The 22,711-nt window shown below is 41.1% G+C and overlaps 1 protein-coding gene across 1 annotated transcript in view; it reads right to left on the bottom strand.

The window, feature by feature from the left end:
• Positions 1-22,711, bottom strand: part of lig1 (ligase I, DNA, ATP-dependent) — a 61,477-nt gene that overhangs the window by 15,254 nt on the left and 23,512 nt on the right. The window contains exons 16-24 of the mRNA XM_080034278.1: positions 21,635-21,734; positions 21,307-21,392; positions 19,771-19,886; positions 15,621-15,716; positions 8,252-8,362; positions 5,426-5,497; positions 3,529-3,673; positions 2,834-2,916; positions 2,033-2,185 (exon numbers count right to left, since the gene is read on the bottom strand). Coding sequence (XP_079890404.1) covers positions 2,033-2,185; positions 2,834-2,916; positions 3,529-3,673; positions 5,426-5,497; positions 8,252-8,362; positions 15,621-15,716; positions 19,771-19,886; positions 21,307-21,392; positions 21,635-21,734 — 962 coding nt within the window. The remainder of the gene's footprint in view (positions 1-2,032; positions 2,186-2,833; positions 2,917-3,528; positions 3,674-5,425; positions 5,498-8,251; positions 8,363-15,620; positions 15,717-19,770; positions 19,887-21,306; positions 21,393-21,634; positions 21,735-22,711) is intronic.

A 22,711-nucleotide genomic window follows, 5' to 3' on the forward strand; every position in this document is an offset into this window, starting at 1 on the left:
ATAATGCAATACCTGCTTACTACTTATCCAAAGATGCACTCAGTCACACACACACACACACACACACACACACACACACACACACACACACACACACACACACACACACACACACACACACACACACACACACACACACACACACACACACACACACACACACACACACACACACACACACACACACACACACACACACACACACACACACACACACACACACACACACACTTCAGGGGAAAGGCGAAAGTTGAAAAGCACACACACACGCTCAGTCAACACAAACATAAAAAAATAACAACCTGCAGCTTCCTATAAACAGACAAACAGAATTCACTCAGCACTATAAATCTCTTTTATGGAAAGATTGACAAACAAAACAATAGATTTTTTACTATACAGCATCTTAGAGCTGAAAATTGGTCTCGCTATTAAGACATTTTTATCAGTCCTCCTGTCTCCCAAAGGTAACATATCTACACACATGGGCTACCAGGAGGAAACAATGAACTGCATAGAGTAATATTCTGAACATGATTTTCTACTTATCTGCTGCCCAAATTGTTGGCAATTGTGTCTAGGCAAGAAATATAAAATCGGTTTCTCTGTTAGACGCTGGGTCATTGAAAACATTGTAAATGTGTATTTTTCGCCTGCTGTTGTTAAAATGAGGAGGAAAATAAAGTATATAGCAGCGTGTTGGTGAGCGTGAACCTAATAGTTTTGGTTTGATGACAATATTGCAGCCACATAGAAGTAAATATCTTTGACCAAAAAGCTTTAGTTCAAGTAACATTCTTCCTATGAAATACACTGAATTTAAAAGGTGCTACGAGGAACTTTTAAATATTTCTGAAGCAGTCTCATTTTTCCTCTGATGATCGTAAATGACATGTAACAGTAAACGTTGCCATCAGTGCAAAGAACGCTATTTTTATATACTTTTTCTAAATGCCTTTGTCATGCGTACGCTCACCCAGGATCTGCTGATATTAATATGTAAATGTATTATGGGTGTGGCTTTATATAAGCCTGTACAGGTTTCTGCCACATCCACACATGTATTTGATATGTATATGTTTTTTTTAAATCGATTTGTATGTGGAAAAATAAAATAAACTAAACTAAACTAAACAACAACAGCTGGCGTAGTAAAAACACTACCGCCTTTGGGGGGGGGGACCTTTAAATCAATTTATTCTAGGGGACATTCCTGTCTGAACAGTTCTGTGGTTCTCAGGGAATGACAGAAGGTACACGGAGAACAAGAGAAAGTCTCAACATGTCAAAACTCTAAAAACACTTTAGTGAATAACAAACTCTGCTCTGATGAAGTCGACAGGCCGAAACATGTTGTTCTCAAAAGGTTGTTTTTCTTATAGTGCTGCTGAAGTTGAGACATTTCGGAGATTTAAGAAATAAAGGACAGATAATTTTGTGTTCCCTTCAGATTCTAAAGTGTCCCTTGGCAAATTCCATATAGTGATATTGGGCTATTTAAATAAAATTGACATTACATTGTCAAATAATAATTTTTCTCAATTATTTCATAAGGGTTGAAACAAACTGAGTTGGAAGTATCGTTTCAATCATGTTATTTAACTTTATTTGAACAGGGACAATAAAGTAAAATGAACATTTACCTAGTTTAAAGGTGCTATGAGGAACTTTTAAAGATTTCTGAAACAGTCAAATTTTTCCTCTGATGATCGTAAATAACATGTTACAGCAAACGAGACCATTTGCGCAAAAAATGCTATTTTCATAGTTTTTCTTAATGCCTTTGTTATGGGTACGCTCACCCAGGAACTACAGCTGGCGTGGTAAAAAAAAACTACCGCTTTTGTCCAAAGGGGGTGCTAGAATGAACACAAACTGAAAGTTCCTCGGAACACCTTTAAGGATAGATGATTGTAGCAGGTTCTAAGAAATTGCTATTTTCCACTTGTAGTTCCTGGGCACGGAAGTAGAATAATAAAATAATACAAAAATAGATATGTAGTATAAACATGCACAGTACACACACACACACCTTGCAAATGGACTGGAACTCTTCATTGTCTTCATCGTAGCAGGCCAAAAGGAAGCCTCCGTAGCTGCCCGCCCGTTTGCCTTTTCCCAGGTAAGCACCAATCACACACAGGTCCATGGTGTCGCCCACTCCGTCCAGATAGTCCTTCTTTAACTGATGGAGAGAAGAACAACATAAGAGAGAGAATACTGTATATTTAATATTCAAGCATGAAAATAGGACCTCAATAATAACAAATATGGATCATTGTATGACTCTAAAAAAGTAACCCACGTCTTTGCATACATTAAATGTGTACAATTAAGTGTGATTTGCTAACAATGAGAACTGTCAGGTCTATAGTGAAGCCTGATGACAGGTTAATGGGGTTGAATTGCCTTTACATTTCTGAAGGACACATGACATGTTAATAAAAAGGTTTGAACAGATGATTGTGGCACTAAGGTGTTTTAAAAAGGTTACAAAAAGAGATTGGCCCTTTTTGCTTCGGTTTAACTCTACATTGAGCAAACTCCTCTGTTGATAAAGCCGCTTTCTATGTTTTTAGTTCAAATATTCTTATTTAAAATATTCGTATTTTGCACAAGATGAACAAATACATGTGAAAGAGTTCAATGTTTTTATCTACATAGAAGTAAATGAAGATTTTAACACAGCCAGAGTTGTGTGAGTGTGTTCCCACTTCTATGTCTTTGTGTCAAAATGTAAAGAAAACGTTTTCCATTAATTAATATGCGTGTTGTGTTAAGCACATGCTCAGGTTTGCAAATAGTGCATGTGGTACTACTTTGCCATACACACCTTGAGCCAGTTGTGAGAGCGCTTGGCAATTTCATAGGTGGCATCCTTCTCCAGAGTCTTCACCATTAGGCCCTCGCAGGAGTCTGCACACGCAGCGGACACACACACACACGCACACTTTAATACACCAAAACAGGACTGGTTTTGTGCAGAGAGGAAATTAATAGATTATCTTTCAGATACATGAGAGGTCTTGTGTGTGTGTGTGTGTGTGTGTGTGTGTGTGTGTGTGTGTGTGTGTGTGTGTGTGTGTGTGTGTGTGTGTGTGTGTGTCTCTTTCTCAGAAGTAGATAAACACACAAAAAGGTTCAGGACTCAGAAACAGTAGCATACACACACACACACACACATATGGAAAATATCTCACACACACACACACACCAAGAAAAACTCAATTACCCGACTCACAGGTTCCGTCTCTGTTACCCACACACACACACACACACACAATCAAACAAGTACACAACAACTACACACACCCTTGACACTTGATAGGCAGCAGGCAGGGGAACAAATTAAATCAAAACTCACAAGGCAACACCCACACACAAAGGTTCAAGACGCAAGAGAGAAAACAAGCACACACACACAAAGAGACAAGTAGGGAAGAGTTAGCAGAGACACACACATGCAGACAGACACACACACACACAGAGCAGAGACACAGACATACAGACAAACACACACACACACACCTCGGACCGACTGCTCCAGGAACTCTGCGATAGTGTCTGTGTTGTCTGAGTCGATGTACGTGGCGAACACAAACTCTCCCTCCACCTCGGAGAAGTTTTCTCTCAGCAAAGCACGACGCCGAGACAGGGGCTGCTTAACCAGGGACTACACACACACACACACACACACACACACAGACAGACAGATGGACAGAGAAATACACACACACAAAAACATATCATTAGAAATGGCAAAACAGTGCATCATTACAACCATTTCCACTTCATAGTTTGGAGCCTTGTATTGACAGGGATGAAGTGCCATCTCTATTAGCTACCCACACACACACACACACACACACACACACACACACACACACACACACACACACACACACACACACACACACACACACACACACACACACACACACACACACACACACACACACACACACACACACACACACACACACACACACACACACACACACACACACACACACACACACACACACACACGGCCCTTGCCGTATATTGTTAGTTTTGTTTGTTTATGTTCTTTGCTGTTTTTCCTTTGCTGGTTTTCTTTTTGGGTTGCATGAGTGGTTTGTGGGAGTGAGAATGAGCTTTTCTATGTAGGTGCAGGTGCGAGTGATTGGCTCCAGAAGTGGCGGAAGCTGATTGGCTCTCTATCAGCCTCCGGGCGTTCAAAGGCTCCGCCGGAGTCACTCAGCCGGGGGCATGATTGGCAGCAGCAGCTCGCGGATTCCCGAACCACTTCCTTTGTTATTTACTATGTGTTAATTATTATATTCAGTTGTGTCCGGTAGGGGTGAGTGGCCATTTTGTTTCCAGAGTTCGTCTCATTTGTTTATTCTATGTTAAGGTTAGGGGTTTCGCTCGCTTTTTGTTTTAGGTTAGGTTTTTTTTGGCAGTAACTCACCCTGAAGCGTTGGTTGTTTTCTTTCATTACTGTTCAGTTGAAATAAAAGTAATATATATTTTACTTTCGTAAAGTCTGTGCGTGGTGGTTTGGGGATCGGGGAGTGGGCATTTTAGTATTTGTGTTGTGTCTCTGGGTTCCCCTAGACCGGGGCATAACACACACACACACACACACACACAGAGTTTACTCACAGACAACTTTGGCCAAACATACAAACTGAGGTGTGAACGTTAATACAATGTGTAAACGTTCACACAATCGCAATTTTTTCATGTACATGTTTGATATGGGGGGGGGGGGGGGGGAGGGCGCGTCATTGTCCGTTTATTGTAAAATGAGTTCTCCACCCCTCCTTGTTAAATCTGCCATATTCCCAAAAATAACACCAAGGACATTCCCTTGGCTTGGAGGCAGGGCAGACAAGGACTGCAGTGCACAGGGATTAATGTGTGCATAACATTTACATAAACGCAACATTAGACAGGAAGCAGCAATGAAATAATGGCACAACTTAAAGTGTCGCTAGTGCTTTTTTATATAATTTTGCTTTCAGCCACTTGGGAAAACTCGCATAAACATTGTCTGATGGAAAATTAGCATATTTCTTTGGCTGACTATTTAGGGAATTAGCATTAAAAGTGGGTATTATTTTAGATGGATTCATACACACTATATCCCACACTCAGACAGTCAAAATTACCACACACACACAAAAAATGCGCTGGCTGACACTCTCTCTCTTTCTCTCGTATACCCACTGTCTGACAGACACCCACACTCGAGAAACACTCCTCTAGAATTACAATGAGCGTTACAATCATGATCTAGTTAGGGTTCGAGTAGCATCTGACATTGACATTCAAGGATGTTGTTGGAATCTCAGCATGGTACACATATGCGGGCACAATCGCAAACAATAAACAAAGCGCCCGCACACACACACACACACACACACACACCAGTTCTTACCTCTCCGTTGAGATAGAGGAGGTCAAAAGCGTACACACACACTTGGACTTTGATCTCCGAAGCATCCACGTCCTATAGGGAGAAACACACAAACATTTAATATACTATAATTATTTTTTCCCTTGACAGAAATATGCAAATTGTTAGCATCTTCTTCACAAATCGCTAACATCCAACCTTGGGAGTTGTTACAAAGAGCTCTTTGATTTCCTCTGGCGTTCATCTTGAAAGTTAACCAGCCCCCCCCCGCCTTCCTGTCTAACCCGTCAACCTTACACTCCTTTTGCTCCTCAACTCATTTTCTGTACTTCTACACCGCCTCACTTCTCCTGCAGAGTGTGTGTGTGTGTGCGCGTGTGTTTGTGTCAGGGTTATACCGCTGTTGTTTACTCCTGTCAATCTCCACACTGTGCACTATGCCTTATTACAGCCTCCCTATACCGCGGCCCTGATGTAAAAATCCCCCATGAGATTTCCATAACTATACAGAGAGAGAGAGAGAGAGAGAGAGAGAGAGAGAGAGAGAGAGAGAGAGAGAGAGAGAGAGAGAGAGAGAGAGAGAGAGAGAGAGAGAGAGAGAGAGAGAGAGAGCAATATTGAATTCTAGGATTTTGTGGCACCAGCTTTGTTACTATGTTTGTCTATACGGTTGTTACTTTCAAACAAGTGGCTACCTTAAATCAGGCTGTGCCATTAAAACAAGAGGAACCCTATTTAAAAAAGGTTAAGTTCGGTTAAAGGCAAGCTTGCACCTTATTCCTTGTAGGGAAAATCCTGTTTGTTTCGTCATTTTTTAAAATCAAAACAATTTCTTTGAAACTTTTTATAAATGTTTAACAAGGAAGGAAGTGCAGGCGACACATTTCTCAGGCCTTAGGGATACAGACACTCAACACAAACTCTGTTTATAGGAACAAACTCCACGGGGCACCTTCAAGAGATGTCTTTGGAAAGGAAAAAGTTGAGTCATGTGTGGAAACATTTGTAGAGCTAAAAATCAACCACACAAACAGGAAGTCGCTGTAGTATAATGAGCCGTAAGATAACTAGAGATGAGGTGGGTGGTTTTTTTTTTCCTCAGCATTTTTGCAAACTCATATCCATTATTGAATGTAAATCTAACCATATATAAAAATGTGTAAGGCCGTAATGTTTGCCCATTCTGTGCTACTGTAGAAACATGGCGATGCATCTCACTCCTATTTAGATATAAAACGCTCATTCTAAAAAAGGTATTTATTTAGATATTTTTCCACCAAGTCTGATCTGGAAAGGTCTCCCAATTCCATTTACAAACGGCACCTTTAAAAGCTATACAAAGAGCTGAGACAACAGGCTGTAAATGTTAATGTCTTATTTAAGAAAAAAAATGTAACCTGATGATAATCCCAAACTTCTATGCTTAGAAGTGAATAGCAAAGGGAAGTGATCAGGAATACAAATTGGAACCCCCCCCCCCCACACACACACACAATGGATTTCTCCCTTTCGCTCCCTCATTACTTTCCATTGCGCCTATTAATGATGTTTAATTAATCTGTATCGGGTTTCATCTCCTCATTTAAAATACTTCATTTCAGCCCGAATGCTCACACACACACACACACACACACACACACACACACACACACACACACACACAGAAAATAAGATGTTGTTACAAAATGCCAGCAGGGCAGTGCAATCAGTTTGTGCATCAAACCATCATTACAAATAATCATTATTCCACAAAACAGTATCTAGTAAAAAAAAAAAAAAAATCATCAGGATAATCATTTTCAGTCTCATTCTCATCATCTTGTTCTCCATATTTTTCTCTCATTTCTTTCCCCCCTAATTTACAGAAGATGCCGTCGCCCATACAAAGAGACATGGCTAACTGAGCTGTTTGACTCTAATGTGATCAGCGTAGTGGAAAGAGCCAGTTATTCTGATGGGAACTGAAGAAACACAGACACTGACATTTTGCAATCTCACGTCCTCTCTCCCCCTCCTCCTCTCTCCTTCAATCCATTTGACTTCTCCCGTCTCCTACATATCAATCTAGCCCTCTTTCTGTCTGCTCTCCCTTTCTCCATCCCAGATCGTTTTACTCCATTATCTATCCATCCATCCATCTACCTCTCAATCTCACCGACTAAATCTGAGTCTTGTATTTTTCTACCTTTTAACCTTTTCACGTCTTTCTTTCCTCCTCTCTCATCATCTCCTAATGAAAGCCTTTAGAACACTGATCTTTACAGTCAGCATTCACTAGGGCTGTGGGCCGTCCCCAATGCCATTTGACAGGCTGCAAAATACTTTTTTTTCTTTCGTTTGTTTTCATTTTTTTACGAAAGAGTATTTGAAAACATGTTCTCAAAAAATTAAAAAAAAATGATTGAAAACAACAATATTAATCTCAATAAAGTAGTTAGGTGGGTCTCTGGTTCAAAAATGGATCCTGTAGGTGGCAAAATTGTATCTATAGCTTCATTCCCACTACCCCAAACGGTTGGTAGATATTGCGGTACTTTTATTGAACCGACCGCTGGATTTAAATATCTCTGAGGGAGCAGCCGAAGACTAGCCTGGCACTGCCCGCCTACGTACTTCCGCTCATAATGAAATGAAGTACAATGGTCTGGCAAAGACAACTTTAAGCAACACTTTTAGCGTCACTAATGTCATACGTTACAGTTAAGGTGGCTGCAACCTCTTTGATACAAACCCGATGCTTCCCAATTCTGAATTGAGCTTTAAATATTAAAGCTAACTAACAAATAGTAGAACATTCTTATTATAGCCTCCTTCACCTCTCTTTATTATATTCCCCTGGTGTCTTACCTTTCTCTTCCTGGTGGTGAGAACCTGGAAGGGTTGGATCTGTTTCTTCTCTCTGTCCCAGGCCACCGCCTCAGAGTCCAGCACACACGACACCACGGAATCATTCTTCACCTAAAAAAATTATATGACATATGAAATTAAGAGAAATAATTTAAAAACAAATTGTATAGCACCTTTCATATTAGAAATGCAGCTCAAAGGGCTTTAAGATGATAAAATTACATGCATTACAAGCTTTATAATAAAATATTGTTTACTACTACTACTACTACTACTTATACTTGAAAATAATAGTAGAAATAAGATAAAATAGAGTAGATTATAAGGTGCATAGGGCCGCTGAGAAAGCAAGACATTACAAAAATTAATCAACTAAGTAGAAGGGTATTCAAAAGCATTAATAGTCAATGAAAGAAAAAGACCTATCAAATAAATCATCATTATATATGAATACAAATATTAAATTCAGTTCACGTTTTTCGCTACGTCACGTGCCGATCTGCATATAGGCAACAACATCTGCTCCAGCAAATCGGAGGGAAAGTTTTCACTGGAAGTTAATAGAACAACAAACTTTTAGAGATTTTAAACGTAAGTACGAGACTTTTAAGAAGCTCAGATGGAGGCAATCAAATTGTAAAAGCGTGTTGGGGCTGTTTGGAGACCTGCAGATGCCCTCAATTTGTTTCCAAATGCTTTGGAAGTCAACACATTAACAGGGTTTTTTCCCTCCCTCCATTTCCATTTATTGCTGCTTGTGAGAGTGCACATCCCTATTGCTGTTTCTCTCTCTCTCTCTCTCTCTCTACTCAACCAGTTACCAAACAGTTAAACCCCCATCTCTGTCTTGTTTTGTGTTGTGCTAAAAGCAAAGTATTTCACCATCCACATTTAATTAGCAATTTTTCAGTTTGTTTTGTCATTTCTACATTAAATAAAAGGCTGCAGTAGTTGATGAATACTTGAATATGTAGAAGAAAGTTAGGGGGTTAGCTAGGGGAAGAAAGTATGGCTAGATTATAGCGATTATCGCCGCTGATTTTCAAGATGACATGGAGTGCTTTGCTAATTATCTGAAGTCAAATCCTGTGTGTGAGGATTAAGGATGTTAATCTCTTGTGTTTTGGTCAATTTTGAGGCCAAAGACATGCTGTGACTACACAACTAGAACCAGAGTGAGAGAGCAGGACAGAACACAGCAGCCAGTTGAATAAATGCTTGTATTCATTTTTTTTTTTAAATTTAAATTAATGAAAATCTCCTCACAATTTTCTACGGTACATATTGTGTGTGCACTCACACACACACAAAAAAAAGACATTGTTAATACACAGCCTAGGCTCTGTAAACAGGCATGTTGCTATCTGAATTCACAACTTTAACTCCGAGTGAGAACAGATTAGGACAGCCAATCATAATTAAGAGTAACAGGTTTCAGACATTACACAAACAAAGCAAAACAAGTCATTAAACTAACACATTCATTAGCCACTAAATGTATTGTATTAATATTAATGCCTTGGTATATTAATACTAATTCATAATCACAGGCATTAAGGCACTATGGTAGCTACGGATTTTATTTTTTTTTTAAATTCCCCTCATTAATATGTAAAATAATGCAGCAGCAAGGTTGTTGTATAAAATCTAATCAGACCATCTCCTCTGTGTGCGATGGGGGAAAGAGTGTTAGTGTGAAGTTTCAATCAGACAGTGTACGTTCATCGCTTCCATAACAACGTGTCGACACACACAGACTCACAACCTTGACAACGTGATGTCAGAATTAAGGATGGCATAATTATTTAAGCATTTTATTTGAATCAATTTTGTCTTAATAATGAGGCATCGATTTGTGCTATGAAAGATTCAATTAAAACAAGTGGCAGGGGGTGACAGCATGATCGTGGCAAATTAAATGTCATAAATGAGAGAGTCGCACATTGAAATAAACGCAAGAAATATTGTAGCGAGCTCAAATTAAATGTTATGGAGCCATCACTTAAAAAGGGTGCAACTTTCACATGTAAATGAAGCTAACTTTTCCATTAAGGTACGGTGTGTAGTATCGAAGTATATAGCGACATCTAGTGGTGAGATTGCAACGCTCCCTTGCTAACCCCTTCCTGTTCGGAGAATATACAGAAGCTACGGTGGCCTTCAAGGACAAGAAGCTAGTTACTAAAAGATGGCATCATCCACCACTGCCTCAAGTCTTTCCACAATATCAAGTGATGAGGTGAAGATGTGTTTAGTGGTTTCTTCTATAGTACTTCTTCATTTTGCAACAGGTGCATTTCCCCAGGACGCCCACTATATATAAAAACATGTAAGGACGTTAAGTTTGTCCCTTCTGTGGTACTGTAGAAACATGGCGGTGCAACATGGCGGCCTCAGTGGTGGGGTTTTATATTGTACGCTAATAAATGACAAACTTTTATTTTTCAAGCGATTATACACAAATTAACACAACACTTGTGAATATTATAATCCATTTCTACTAAGTCTGTTCTGAAAAACGCTGAAAAATTCCCTTTACTAGCTGAAGGAAGACAGGGATACTGAGGAACTGGAGGAAAAAAAGACAAAAATATATGGTTAAGGGAGACAGCAGTCTGGAGCAGCGACGACAGGCAATGAGGGAAAAGAGTCAGAGTGAATATGTAATGAGAGACCGACTGAAAGGGTAAAAACCAGACAGGCTTTATCAAAGAAATGACATGAGAGAGAGAGGGAGAGAGGGGGGAGGGAGAGAGAGAGGGAGAGGGGGGGAATAGGAGGGAGGGAGGGAGGGAGGGAGAGAGAGATAGGGAGGGAGAGAAAGAGAGGGAGGGAGGAATAAGACAAGAGTGAGAAAGAGAGCAGCTAGTGGTGAGGGACCGAACATGTTCCATCAAGAAGTAATGAGGACAGAGCAACATGATAATATGAGGTGGACAGAGAAACAGACAGACAGACAGAGAGAGGGGTGAGAGGGAGGGAGAGACAGAGCCATGGAGCTTGGAAAGTTCCGAAATGTAAAAGGGCCAAAAAAATTATTAAATAAAAATCAGTGAGAGAAACGTGAGGACGGAAATGAAATGAAGAGAAGGAGTGATGAACGGAAAGGAGGGGCAGGTTACACTAAAAAAGTCTGTTATGTTGTCAAAGGAGGCACCGCTAACAACATGATATATGACAAATACATGGGCACGAGTGATTCATTCCCTGCGTTGTCCTCGTTTCTAATTTCCAAATTAATTTTTTTTAATGTTTTAAAGTGTAAAAGAAAAAAATTGTATGATGCAGGTGCTTTTGATTGGTGCATGTAACTTCAGCCAATGCTTCAATTAAAAAAAATATTTCACCGTTACAGCCCTACACCATTTGTTTGAATTTAAGTCTTGTAAATTGTCCTATCTAATTACCTTTTTGTTGGGGAGAAGTTAATCTTGTAAAATTAAATCCTTAATATCATATGGTAACTGTAGCTGCTTTGATTGAGAACAAGCATTAAGGGTTAGGTAGTGCATCGTTATTCCTGCAGACAGATAGCGTTGCGTTCTAAAATAGATTTAGAAACAAACGACGACTACTCAAATCGGTCCTTGGGGGGGAATCACTGATTAAATTAAAGATTGAATCACTCGATCTTAGAATTAACTACTTTGCGCCCATCCCTATTACATTTCCCATTGCTCCTTCAAAGTAAAAGCCTGCTGCTTTTTTGGAAAATTTGAATTTTTTTTTTTTTTTTTTTTGGGTAATTTTTATTTTCTTAAATCGAAGAAATGACACTAGAGAGATGACAGGAATTAGTAAGAGAGAGAGATATGGGGAGCGTCATGGATGAATAGTTCCCAACCTCTCGGCACCGCCAGTGGAAAAATTTTAAGACTTGAAGCAATTTGTATTTTTGCAGTATTGATCCTTTCCTACAGCAGTATCAGAGCGCTGTGAAGTTATTGATACATTCAAATTAAACTACTACAGCAGAACGGATTCATTATAAGCTACAACATAACTGAGGGCTCAACACAGACGGACAGTCTAAACAGCAGCGCTTTCCTTTCTATGTTATCTCCAGCAGAGCCCCACACACACACACACACATGTTGAGCCAATCAGTTTGATGAAAGACACAGCACGGTTTTGATGGTAGATTGTTCCAGGTTGGTCTCTTGCTAACTCACCAGGCATGGCCAAAAACAGCACGGTTTACACACAGACAGACAGACAGACAGACAGACAGACAGACAGACAGACAGACAGACAGACAGACAGACAGACAGAGAGAGAGGCCACAGTAGCAAGATGAAAGCAGGCTTCACTGGGGTTATCAAAACACCACATTTTTATTTTCCTTCTCATCTTTATCCAAATTATTACCAAACTTTTTATGACCTCACACCCGCTAGGTTAACCGGTCAAAAAATATATAAAGTGTATAATATAATGTATTTGCAGACGGATTGAAATCTGCAAATATTTCACTGCAACTCTGTCATACATCCTTTCTATAGGACAGAATGCATCACCTTTGAAAAATCGTACAGAAAATATAATGAATGCAAACACGGCACTTTATTTACCTAAAATTGTATTCACTTTTTATTTGCCTTTTGAGCTCAGAGAGGTTCTCAGGTAAGTAGTGCACCTATTTCCATCTAATAAACTCAAGTTAATAAGTGCTCAAACTCATCAGCATTTATCAGATTTAATAACTTGTCCCGAGCCCTTTTAACCATTATTGAAACACCAATTATAAAAGAATTCTCGCCAAAGTCTTGAAAACAACAACAGCAGCAGTGCTTGAGAAAGGCGAAAGTGTAGAGAGGCTTTATAGCAATTCACTTCTAAAGGTAGAATAACACACAGCGGGGGGGGCCAGGGAGAGGGAGATGGCTCAGATAACCCCAGGCCAAGTGCCAAAGCTTCAGGTACCTACCATCTCCTCTCTGCCTATGTAAGCAGAAGACAAACAATCCCTGCGTTCCGAATCGCATACTCTTTCTTTTCTCTATTCTACATACTACATCCGACGACAAAAATAATCTAGTTAGGATGCAGTAGGCATACTATTGGGACATACTTTTACTTATTTATTTCATCATAACATTGCGCCTTGATCTTGCCTCTTGCTTTTATATTCGTCGCATCCCTGTTTGTTTTCATATGGAGGCTCCGTTGATGTGACGTCACTTCACGTTCGCACTGGATTATGGGTCAGAATCGCACAAAAAGGATGCCGTTTTCAACACTGAAAGTCTTGGCCGGATGCAGTAGACATCCAGGTCTCTCTAACCATCCCAAATCTGGCCACAAGAATCAGGAAATACTAAATCTTTTTTTCTACCAGACTAAATAGCAGAAAGTATGTGATTCGGAACGCAGGGTAATATGGCAAAACCGACCCACAGCTGCAATTTTTATCTAATTAACCCATGCTTTTATAACATCTATTAAGGGACGTTCCCGACTCGGAATTTTTTCTCTCAGTAGAATCGGATCGGTCTGTTCAAAACAGAGATTTGACTATGTGTCAATCAGAAAAGTGCATTGGAGTTAGATATGTTGCGTTCCGTCTATGCAAAAAACTGAACTTTTGTTGCGAACACCTCCATGGTGCCGACAGGTGATTATAACACTTATGCCTCGTTTCCACCGAGTAGAGCGGGTCGTATCAGAGCGGATCAGAGCGGCTCAGAGCGGGACAGCTCACTTTTAAGAATCTCGTGGTGTTTCCACCGCCGACCCTACCCTTACTGGTAGGGCGTGGTTTAGGCTGGACTGCGATAGCCGCCGCCAGAATGTGGGTCAAACTATCGGGCTGTGGAACAACTGTGGTCAAGCTAGCGGTCTCTCGTTTTTGCTTGGTCAAACCAGCCGCTTCTTTATTTATTCCCCCGTGTTGTTGTGAGCACAGAGACGGCTCGGTGCAACTGATAGAGACAGTGAGCGAGCAGCGCTGGCTGCGGCAGCTACGTGACTAGCAGTGGGACACAGTGTAACCAACTGATTCATTTATTGACGAGGAAAAACACCACACAATAAACAGTGCCGCGCTCATATTTTCGCCAAAACACAAGACTCTCTTCACTCTAGCCGAGGTGACTGCACACGGCGGAAATGATTCTTTCGACCAACTGTGGTCAAGCCAGCAGTCTCTCGTTTTTGCTTGGTCAAACCAGCTGCTTCTTTATTTATTCCCCCCGTGTTGTTGTGAGCGTGTATTTACTACTATCTATGGCGTAAACACACAGAGACGGCTCGGTACAACTCATAGAGGCAGTGAGCGAACAGTGCTGGCTGCGGCAGCTAGCCTACGTGACTAGCAGTGGGACACAGTGTAACCAACTGATTCATTTATTGACGAGGAAAAACACCACACAATAAACAGTGATATGCTCACATTTTCGCCAAAACACAAGACTCTCTTCACTTTTGCCGAGATGACTACACATGGTGGAAATGATTCTTTCGACCAATCAAATGACGGCAGTGTGTAGCTCCGCCTTTTCGGCACCCTTTCAGGCGGCTAGTACCCCAACGGAGGAGTACTGAGATTAGGAGCGGCTCAGAGCGGCTAGGTGCGCTTAAGCCGTACCCTACCCAACTTTTGGAAAATGAAAAGCCAAACTACCTGGACCGAACCGCTCCGACCCGCTCTACTCGGTGGAAACGAGGCATAAGGAAGATTTTAAATTTGAGCGTTTCAGTTGGTGAGACAAGCAAGTAAAAAAAACTTGTCTGACAAGCTTTCGGTCTAACAAGGGGGTTCCGCTTAATTGTTTCCAAGGCAACCTAGCTTTACAACAACAATGAAAACATGTTTTGCTTTTTGTTCTTGTTGCAATAACCAGTTTCGTTTTGCCTCTTTCTCTCAAGAAGTTGCTCAATTGAGAGTTGAGAGAGAGATCTACATTTTACAAAAGGCCTTTGGCAGCTCATTCTTGATGCTTTCAAGAGGGACAAGAGAAAGAGGCAGCATCATAAAGACAAGCTGAATAACAAATAACTAAAGTGTGAGGTACAGAGGAGTGGGCACGTGGAGAGCAGACAGTGAGAGACAGGTTGAGAGAAAGAGGTGGGATGAGAGAGAGAGTGAGAGGGATAAATGTGAGCATTTGTTATCCACACCGCAGTAAAAGCACTCATCTGACAATCACAGCTCTCTCTGTCCCCCTCTCTCACCCTCTACTTCTCTCTCTCTCTCTCTCTTTCCTTCTCCCTCTCTCTCCCTCTCTTCTTCTCCTTCTCTCTTCTTCTCTCTCTCCCCCTCCCTCTCTCCCCCCCCCTCCCCCCCTCCCTCCCTCCCTCCCTCTCTCCCTCTCCCTCTCCCTGGGGCTTATATGAAGCTGCAGCGCTCTCTGTGTGTTCAGTGTCTTACCTTGGGAACGCGGGAGATGATATCGGGGTATTTGCTGGTGTTGTCTTCCGAGTTGCGGCTGAATATCCGAACCTCGCCGCTCTCCATGATGTGAATCTGTGGAGATAGAGATATATTCAAACAATGATATTAATAAAACAGGACCACAATGTTAAGAAATAAATAAAAATATATATTTTGTATACGTTAACAGTTTATATAAGTGAAAGAACACATTTGCTCCTATTTGATGATACAGTCTGGTAGATGGGTGTGTGATTAACGCAAATATTGAAGTAAAAACTTACTTAACTCTAGTAGCAGTGCACACTATGCCAAGATCTGACAACACAATCATTTTGATTTCTGATATGGTAACTAACTATGTCATATTAAGCGATCATAAAGGACAAAAATAGGACTCCAGCCAATTAAAGCCTTGCCATCTTTCAAGAAGTGTGATACATAGGTAATCAATAAGGACTTCACTGTTCCAACTGACTGCAATAACGATTGTTTCTGTCTGGGAATATAGTTTTCAGAAGGGAGTGAAGCTGGAACAATTCATATGATAAGTGATTTGGGTGTTGGGATGATCAGCATCCAAGGGCTTTGAGAATTCATCTGACACTTATTTTCAATATGAACACACACTGATTTTCTTGGTTTCCTTTCGTTTGGAATGTAGGTTGCATTGAGATACATTGTGGTGTGTTCGAGCGCTGTTCGGTAAAAAGGAGTAGTTGGCGAAGATAAAGTCATCATGATGAGTTCAATGACATCTTGTAAAATGTGGTGTTAGGCCAGAAACTAACACACATACAGGGTTCAACATAACTTTTTTTTCCTACTGGCCCGCCGGGCCAGTGGATCCGAGTTTTACTGGCCCCTTGTATATTTTCACTGGCCCTGCACACACTTTTTTTTTCTTCATAATTTAGTGTCAATAATTATAATACCTGTATTAGAAAAATAAAGAAAGATTACCAAATCTAAAGGGAATATCTATACTGTAACAGTATAGATATTCCCTTTAGATTTGGTTATTTTTCTTTTAGTTAATTATATGAAATGTTGATATTGCTCATACACATAATATAAAACCAGGCAAACATATTGAATTAGAAGCCTACAACTGAAAGTATGTTGAAAGAGTCGGCCAGTATTTTAAAGTCCAGTAGTTTGATGGTTGTTTTTATTCTTGAATTTGGGCAGTTTAATGAATAGTTCACCTGCAGAAGTCATGTTCAAACATAAAAAAAAAATAAGAGATGAAGGTCTGATCATTCTTTGTGGTGTGGTAGGCTGTTTTTATTACTTTCTCTATATGCATTAGGGATGTGTGTGTCGACCGAATGACCGGTTTTCCACTTGCGCTCAAGTTGACTTTAAAAATAGAATAGAAATCCGAAAATCAGTGGGTTATGCCGTTTTTTTAATGGGAGATTTCACCGTGTATGTGAGTTCACGTCTGGTCGTGAGCGCGCTGCAGGAGTGTCACTTCTCCATGAAGTGTCAGCTTCACATAAGAGTCCGGTGTGGGACCATTTTTTCAAACTATTGATAAAAAACAATGCAGTGCAAAATATGCAGCATAAGTTAAACGCTCGTCTGAGACTATGACGTTAAATCACCTTAGAAACACACAATGCCTTCGTCCGATCACAGCAGCGTTTCACCGTGTGATCTAGCCAGTGAGTGAGCCGCCGCGCAGATGAACTGTGTTTGTGGCTAAAATAATAACCGGGGATATTCTCCCCGTTAGGGATTTCAATGGGAAAGACTTCCGCGATCTGATTGAATGTCTCGAGCCTGAAAACACAGTGCCAAACTGCGCGACTATAGGAACTGTACAGTGAGCGGAGTCCCTCCGTTCGTTTCTGTCTACAACCGACACAATCACCGGAGACGCATTCACAGCGTTTAAATAACGCCTCTCATTTGTATTACCATTGGGGCTTGGATGCAAATACTGTAACATTACGGCGGCAGATAAAGGAAAAGCGCAGTTATCATTTTCTGCACCTCAACCTTTGCTGTGGGAAGAAAGAAAGGAGGCAAAGCAAGTCGATTGATTTGTCGACTCGCAGGCGGACGGTAGGCAGCTCTGCCAACGGAGCGAGAGTGCACCCGCTTGTTGCTCCGCCTGTCAAAACGCCCACGCATCGGTTGTCCACTGGCCTTTCATTAAAAAATATATTTTATATTAGGTTTATTATATTCAGTCTTAAATAAACACTGCTTTCATTACGACTCTCAACGCGCATTTCAATGAACCATGATGTAGTCTACAAAAAGATACTGAACTGTGATTGGCCAGTCACTGGCCCGGGCGGGACAGTGACTGGCCAATCAACTTGCCCTGCATATGATTTTACTGGCCCCGGGCCATCGGGCTATACGTTATGTCGAACCCTGCATAGGCTACAATTTAAGTAGATATAGATCAAACCTGACAGTAAATATTGTGTACTGGGGTAGAATTTGGGGAAAGTTTAAAAAGGTATCAAATTGGATATCGCCCAACCCTAGTGTGTACACCTTTTGACTTTTTTTTGGGGGTGTTTTTCCCTCATCTGATCTGTTGTTACAGGTCACTTTGAAAAGCATACATTCAGCATTAAAGAAAGTAAATTAGCATATTATTTTCACTGGCCTGTTTTGGGTCATTAATAATGTGAACCACCTGACAATAGTCACCATCTGGTAGTGAGTGTTGTCCTCTGCTATTAGCTTGTAGGTCGTTTACTCTCTACAATCATTAGTCTTCTCCTAATGTGGATTATCGCCAACTGCCATGTTGATTTACTATCTATGCCATCTATCTTCTGGTGCACAATATTTGCCATAATGTCCTTATTTTGCAAGATATTTTGTTTTATTACATTTTTAGTGAGAATTTCCAATATTAGTATGGCGATAAAAAATCATTTCTGTAGTTTTTTTTTCTCCCATCAATCAGTGAGCATTGTCTGTGATAAATAAACTCATAGAGTAGAAAGAAATACACACACACAAACACACACACACACACACACACACACACACACACACAGTGCCTTACTTAGATGGGACACTCTTCCATAAATACATAGTTATTGAGATTCATCAAATGCAACACACGTAGATACACTTTATTATGGCTATTCACAAAAACTACACACACACACATTCGTACACACACGCAAAGACACAATCATACACACACACACACACACACACACACACACACACACACACACACACACACACACACACACACACACACACACACACACACACACACACACACACACACACACACACACACACACTTTAACCGAGTGGTGTATCATGAGTCCCTCTCCTGGCAGATCAGGGTAATGTCCACTGCAGTGAGACCAGCGAGAGAGGGAGAGAGAGAGAGAAAGAGAGGGGGGAGGACGTCATGGGGCTCTCTCTCTCGCTCTCTCTCTCTCTCGTTCTCTCTCTACTCATCTCTGTTCTTCTCAATTCAGCTCAGTTCAAAGGCACTTTATTGGCATGACTGTCCAAAATTAACAATATAGCTCAAGGGGTTTACATTACAATCTCCCGCTTGCTGTGTCTCTTTTTTTGCTTCCTTTTCTCGAAAATTTTCCTCAGCACTCGTGTCGTGCCTTTTATGCGTCTCGCCCTCACCGTGTCTAGCATCTCTTCACCTCTCTCTCTTCTCTCTCTTTCCCCCTCTCTTCTCTCTCTCTCGCTATATTCCCCACTCCCTCCTTTCTGGTCCACAATTGCAGAAGTAGCTTGCTCTGCCTACAGGCATAGGGCAAAAGCAGCACTACTGTTTATCTTAAAAGAAAAGGCGCACATACACACACACACACACACATACACACACACACACACACACACACACACACACACACACACACACACACACACACACACACACACACACACACACACACTGTAACAAACAGTGTAACACACACACACACACAGTCAAGTGCACACACACATCAGGCGTCACCGGAACAGCAATACCTTTCAGTGGAAGAACACAGCCGAAAGGTAAACGCATGCAAAATTCAGCAGGCATATGTTCAGTGCCAAACTCCAGAGAAACAAACAGTTGCACTCTGTCACTTTGCCACCTACCTATGCGCACACACACACACACACACACAGTTACAGACACACACACCTGTGCACGCTCTCCGTCGTATTTGTACTCGCAGGTGAAGGCCGCCTCGTCGAACCTCTTCATCACTTCGCCGACACCTTTAGTGGGGTGAGCCAACATGGGCCTCAATGGGACACCTAATGGGAAACAGTGAGAGAATTGGAGTGAAACCAAATCAGAATCAAATATTCTTTATTCCTGTCTTGGAAGTTGTGGACCCCTCTGGTCTGACCTTTGCCCTGTAATATTGGAGAGTAATGCAATGTGAATGTGCATGTCCATATGGTGGTGTTTGTTTGTTTAGTTCTTCCGCATTTTTCCTTTTGTATCATGATTTTGATGCCTTGTCCGCTGCTGTTTTTGTGTTTTGTTAAAGAAAAAAATTGTAAAGTGTGGTTCTGTTTATACTGTATATATTCAGTTCTTAATGTGATTATTGCCAGAACCTTCAATACAAAATAAAATGTATTGATTTTAGAACAATACTTATACTCATACTTAAAGCTGCTTCATTGCAGATGCATCCAGACTTGGTGTGCGTTAGAATTATTGATGGGGGATTGTAATTGAATGGAATAGTGAGGCCGGTGAATATGCACACCTCTTAAGTCGTGCATTTTTTATAAGTTATAAACAGTTGAGAAACTAATTAGGAGTTTAACCAGGGGGAATTTCCTTTATTTGCCACTTTCTTGGCATGTGTTGAGAGAGAGAGAGGGATGGGCAGTCTTTCTAACAGGCCTTTAGGGTTAACAGAGTAAAGCAGATCTCAGATGGGTTTAAGAAAAGAAAAAAAACACACAACACAACCCAGTAGCTGTGAAATAAGCTTCAATGACACATTCCCGCGTGAAACATCAGCCTCACACCCGCAACTGTTTGTGTGAGAAAAAAAAAAAAAAAACACACACACACACACACACACACACACACACACACACACACACACACACACACCCACCCCCTCGGGCGGTGCAGCTAAGTTAAGCTTAAAATACAAGCGGCAGAGGAGGAGGAGGAGTGATATAATGAAATATACCAAAAACAAATCCCTTTAATTGCGAGCTTTACAGAGAGCACTGAGCCACACATAACAGGACAGTAAATGTTTTGGTTCCAAACTGGCTGGTTACAATTCACCAGCTTTAACTATCTTGCATTTTTTTAGAACAGTACCGCCCCCTATGAATAATGATTGTTTACCTGCCAACATTTCTCAAAAACTCTACTACCAACACACGCCAATTTAATTTTGCCCCAATTTAGTAGTAGTGTTGAGAGATGGTGGCTGGCTGGCTGGCTGACTGACTGGTTGGTATTAATATTCTAGCGCGGTGCCAATAGCTGCTTATCACCCCATAGCTTGAACAGTGTAATTGGGAGCTAATCCTTTAGTTTAGTGCTATCTTTTATCTTTTCCTGTGATGAATGACTCAACTAAAATAACTGCCTCACCTCCACTGAACGGATCAATAATAAAACGAACACACAGACACAGACATACAAGTCTCTGTTTGGGATATTTCAAGCGGTACTGCTTCCCGATTGGCTGCTTACCTGGAGTGAGCTTGCAGTGATTGGGCAGCTCGTCGATGCCTTCTTTTAGCAGAACTGGGATGAGCACGTCGTAATTTGGCATCTCACTGGACAAGGAGGGAGAGGGGGAGTAAATAAATAGAGAAAGAGGTATTTTGAGAGGAAAAACTAAAAAATATGTCATTGAAAAAGACAAAAAATTAAAATCAATATTATCTCAAATGAAAGTGTGTGGAAACGAGTGATGGGGCATGAGGGACAGGGCTTAAGGGAGAGAGAGAGAGAGAGAGAGGGGACAAAGTGAAAAGGAGGGGCAGGCAGTTTGTTCAGGGTCCACAGTTCAGTTTACCAGTAAGTCTGTTTAAGAATGAGACTCTTCTCTTCGATCCAGGCCCGCTTGCTGTCAACACTCATCCCCTTCCCTGCGTCAATCACAGCGGGAGGGAAAGCTAGAAGAAAGGAGGGATGGAGAGAGAGAGAGAAAAAAATGTATTTGAAAAAACAGATCTCTCTGTGTGTGTGTTTGTGTGTGTGTGTGTGTGTGTGTGTGTGTGTGTGTGTGTGTGTGTGTGTAAGCGTTTGAACAGTTGTATGGCCGTGAACATGGATGGACAACATTTTTAGATGGAAGTTCAAAAGGCACTTCAAAAAAGGCAAGGTAATATATATACGATATGCTCAGCAGTGCAATTAGTCGTGTACTAAGCAGTGTTTCCCCTACCATTATACAGGCCTGGCGGGCCAACGGGACCCCCCGCCAGGCCAACAGCAGCCTGACTTTAAAAAAAAAAAAATTCATTGATTCCGTAATAATCATTTGCGAGCGTCTGCGCAGCACTGTCGGTCTACCCCTCGTGTGCGCCTGTCTTTCCTCTCGTTTGATCATCCCATCAGCTGATCTGTGTGTCTGCGTGTGTGTATGTGTTCTGCGCGCGGCGCGATGCGCGTGTGCATTCGGTGCGCACTTGTTAAACACGGAAGCCAATGAGCAGGAGCATGACTAGCAAGCAAACGTTGAACTAGTGGCGAAAATAAAACCAGCGCCTGCTCTATGGAGATATTAAGGACTCAGTAACAGGGACGTTGAACAGGAAAAAGTGCTGAGCAAAACTTAGAAAGTTAAAATCGCTACGTCGCCGTGGCAACACAACCAATCTGTATCAACAGCAGAGACAGCGCTGAAAAAACGGCATGCACTCGTTTCAGTAAGTTTACAGAAGTGCCACACTGCTACTGCCTTTGGCATTCTTCTCAGAAAAGCATTCATTTATTTTCAGGGGACATATTAATGTATTTATTGTTTTAACTGTTAAGTTATCTTGAAAACAGCAGGCCATAGTAGACCTACAAGCTTTATTTTTTTGTATTTTCAATGCTAGGCCTACTTCATTTTTATGTTTTAAATTGAGAAATAGGCTAGATGAAA

The sequence above is a fragment of the Ammodytes marinus genome (assembly GCF_949987685.1).
Source record: "Ammodytes marinus genome assembly, chromosome: 9".
Taxonomy (NCBI): Eukaryota; Metazoa; Chordata; class Actinopteri; order Uranoscopiformes; family Ammodytidae; genus Ammodytes; species Ammodytes marinus.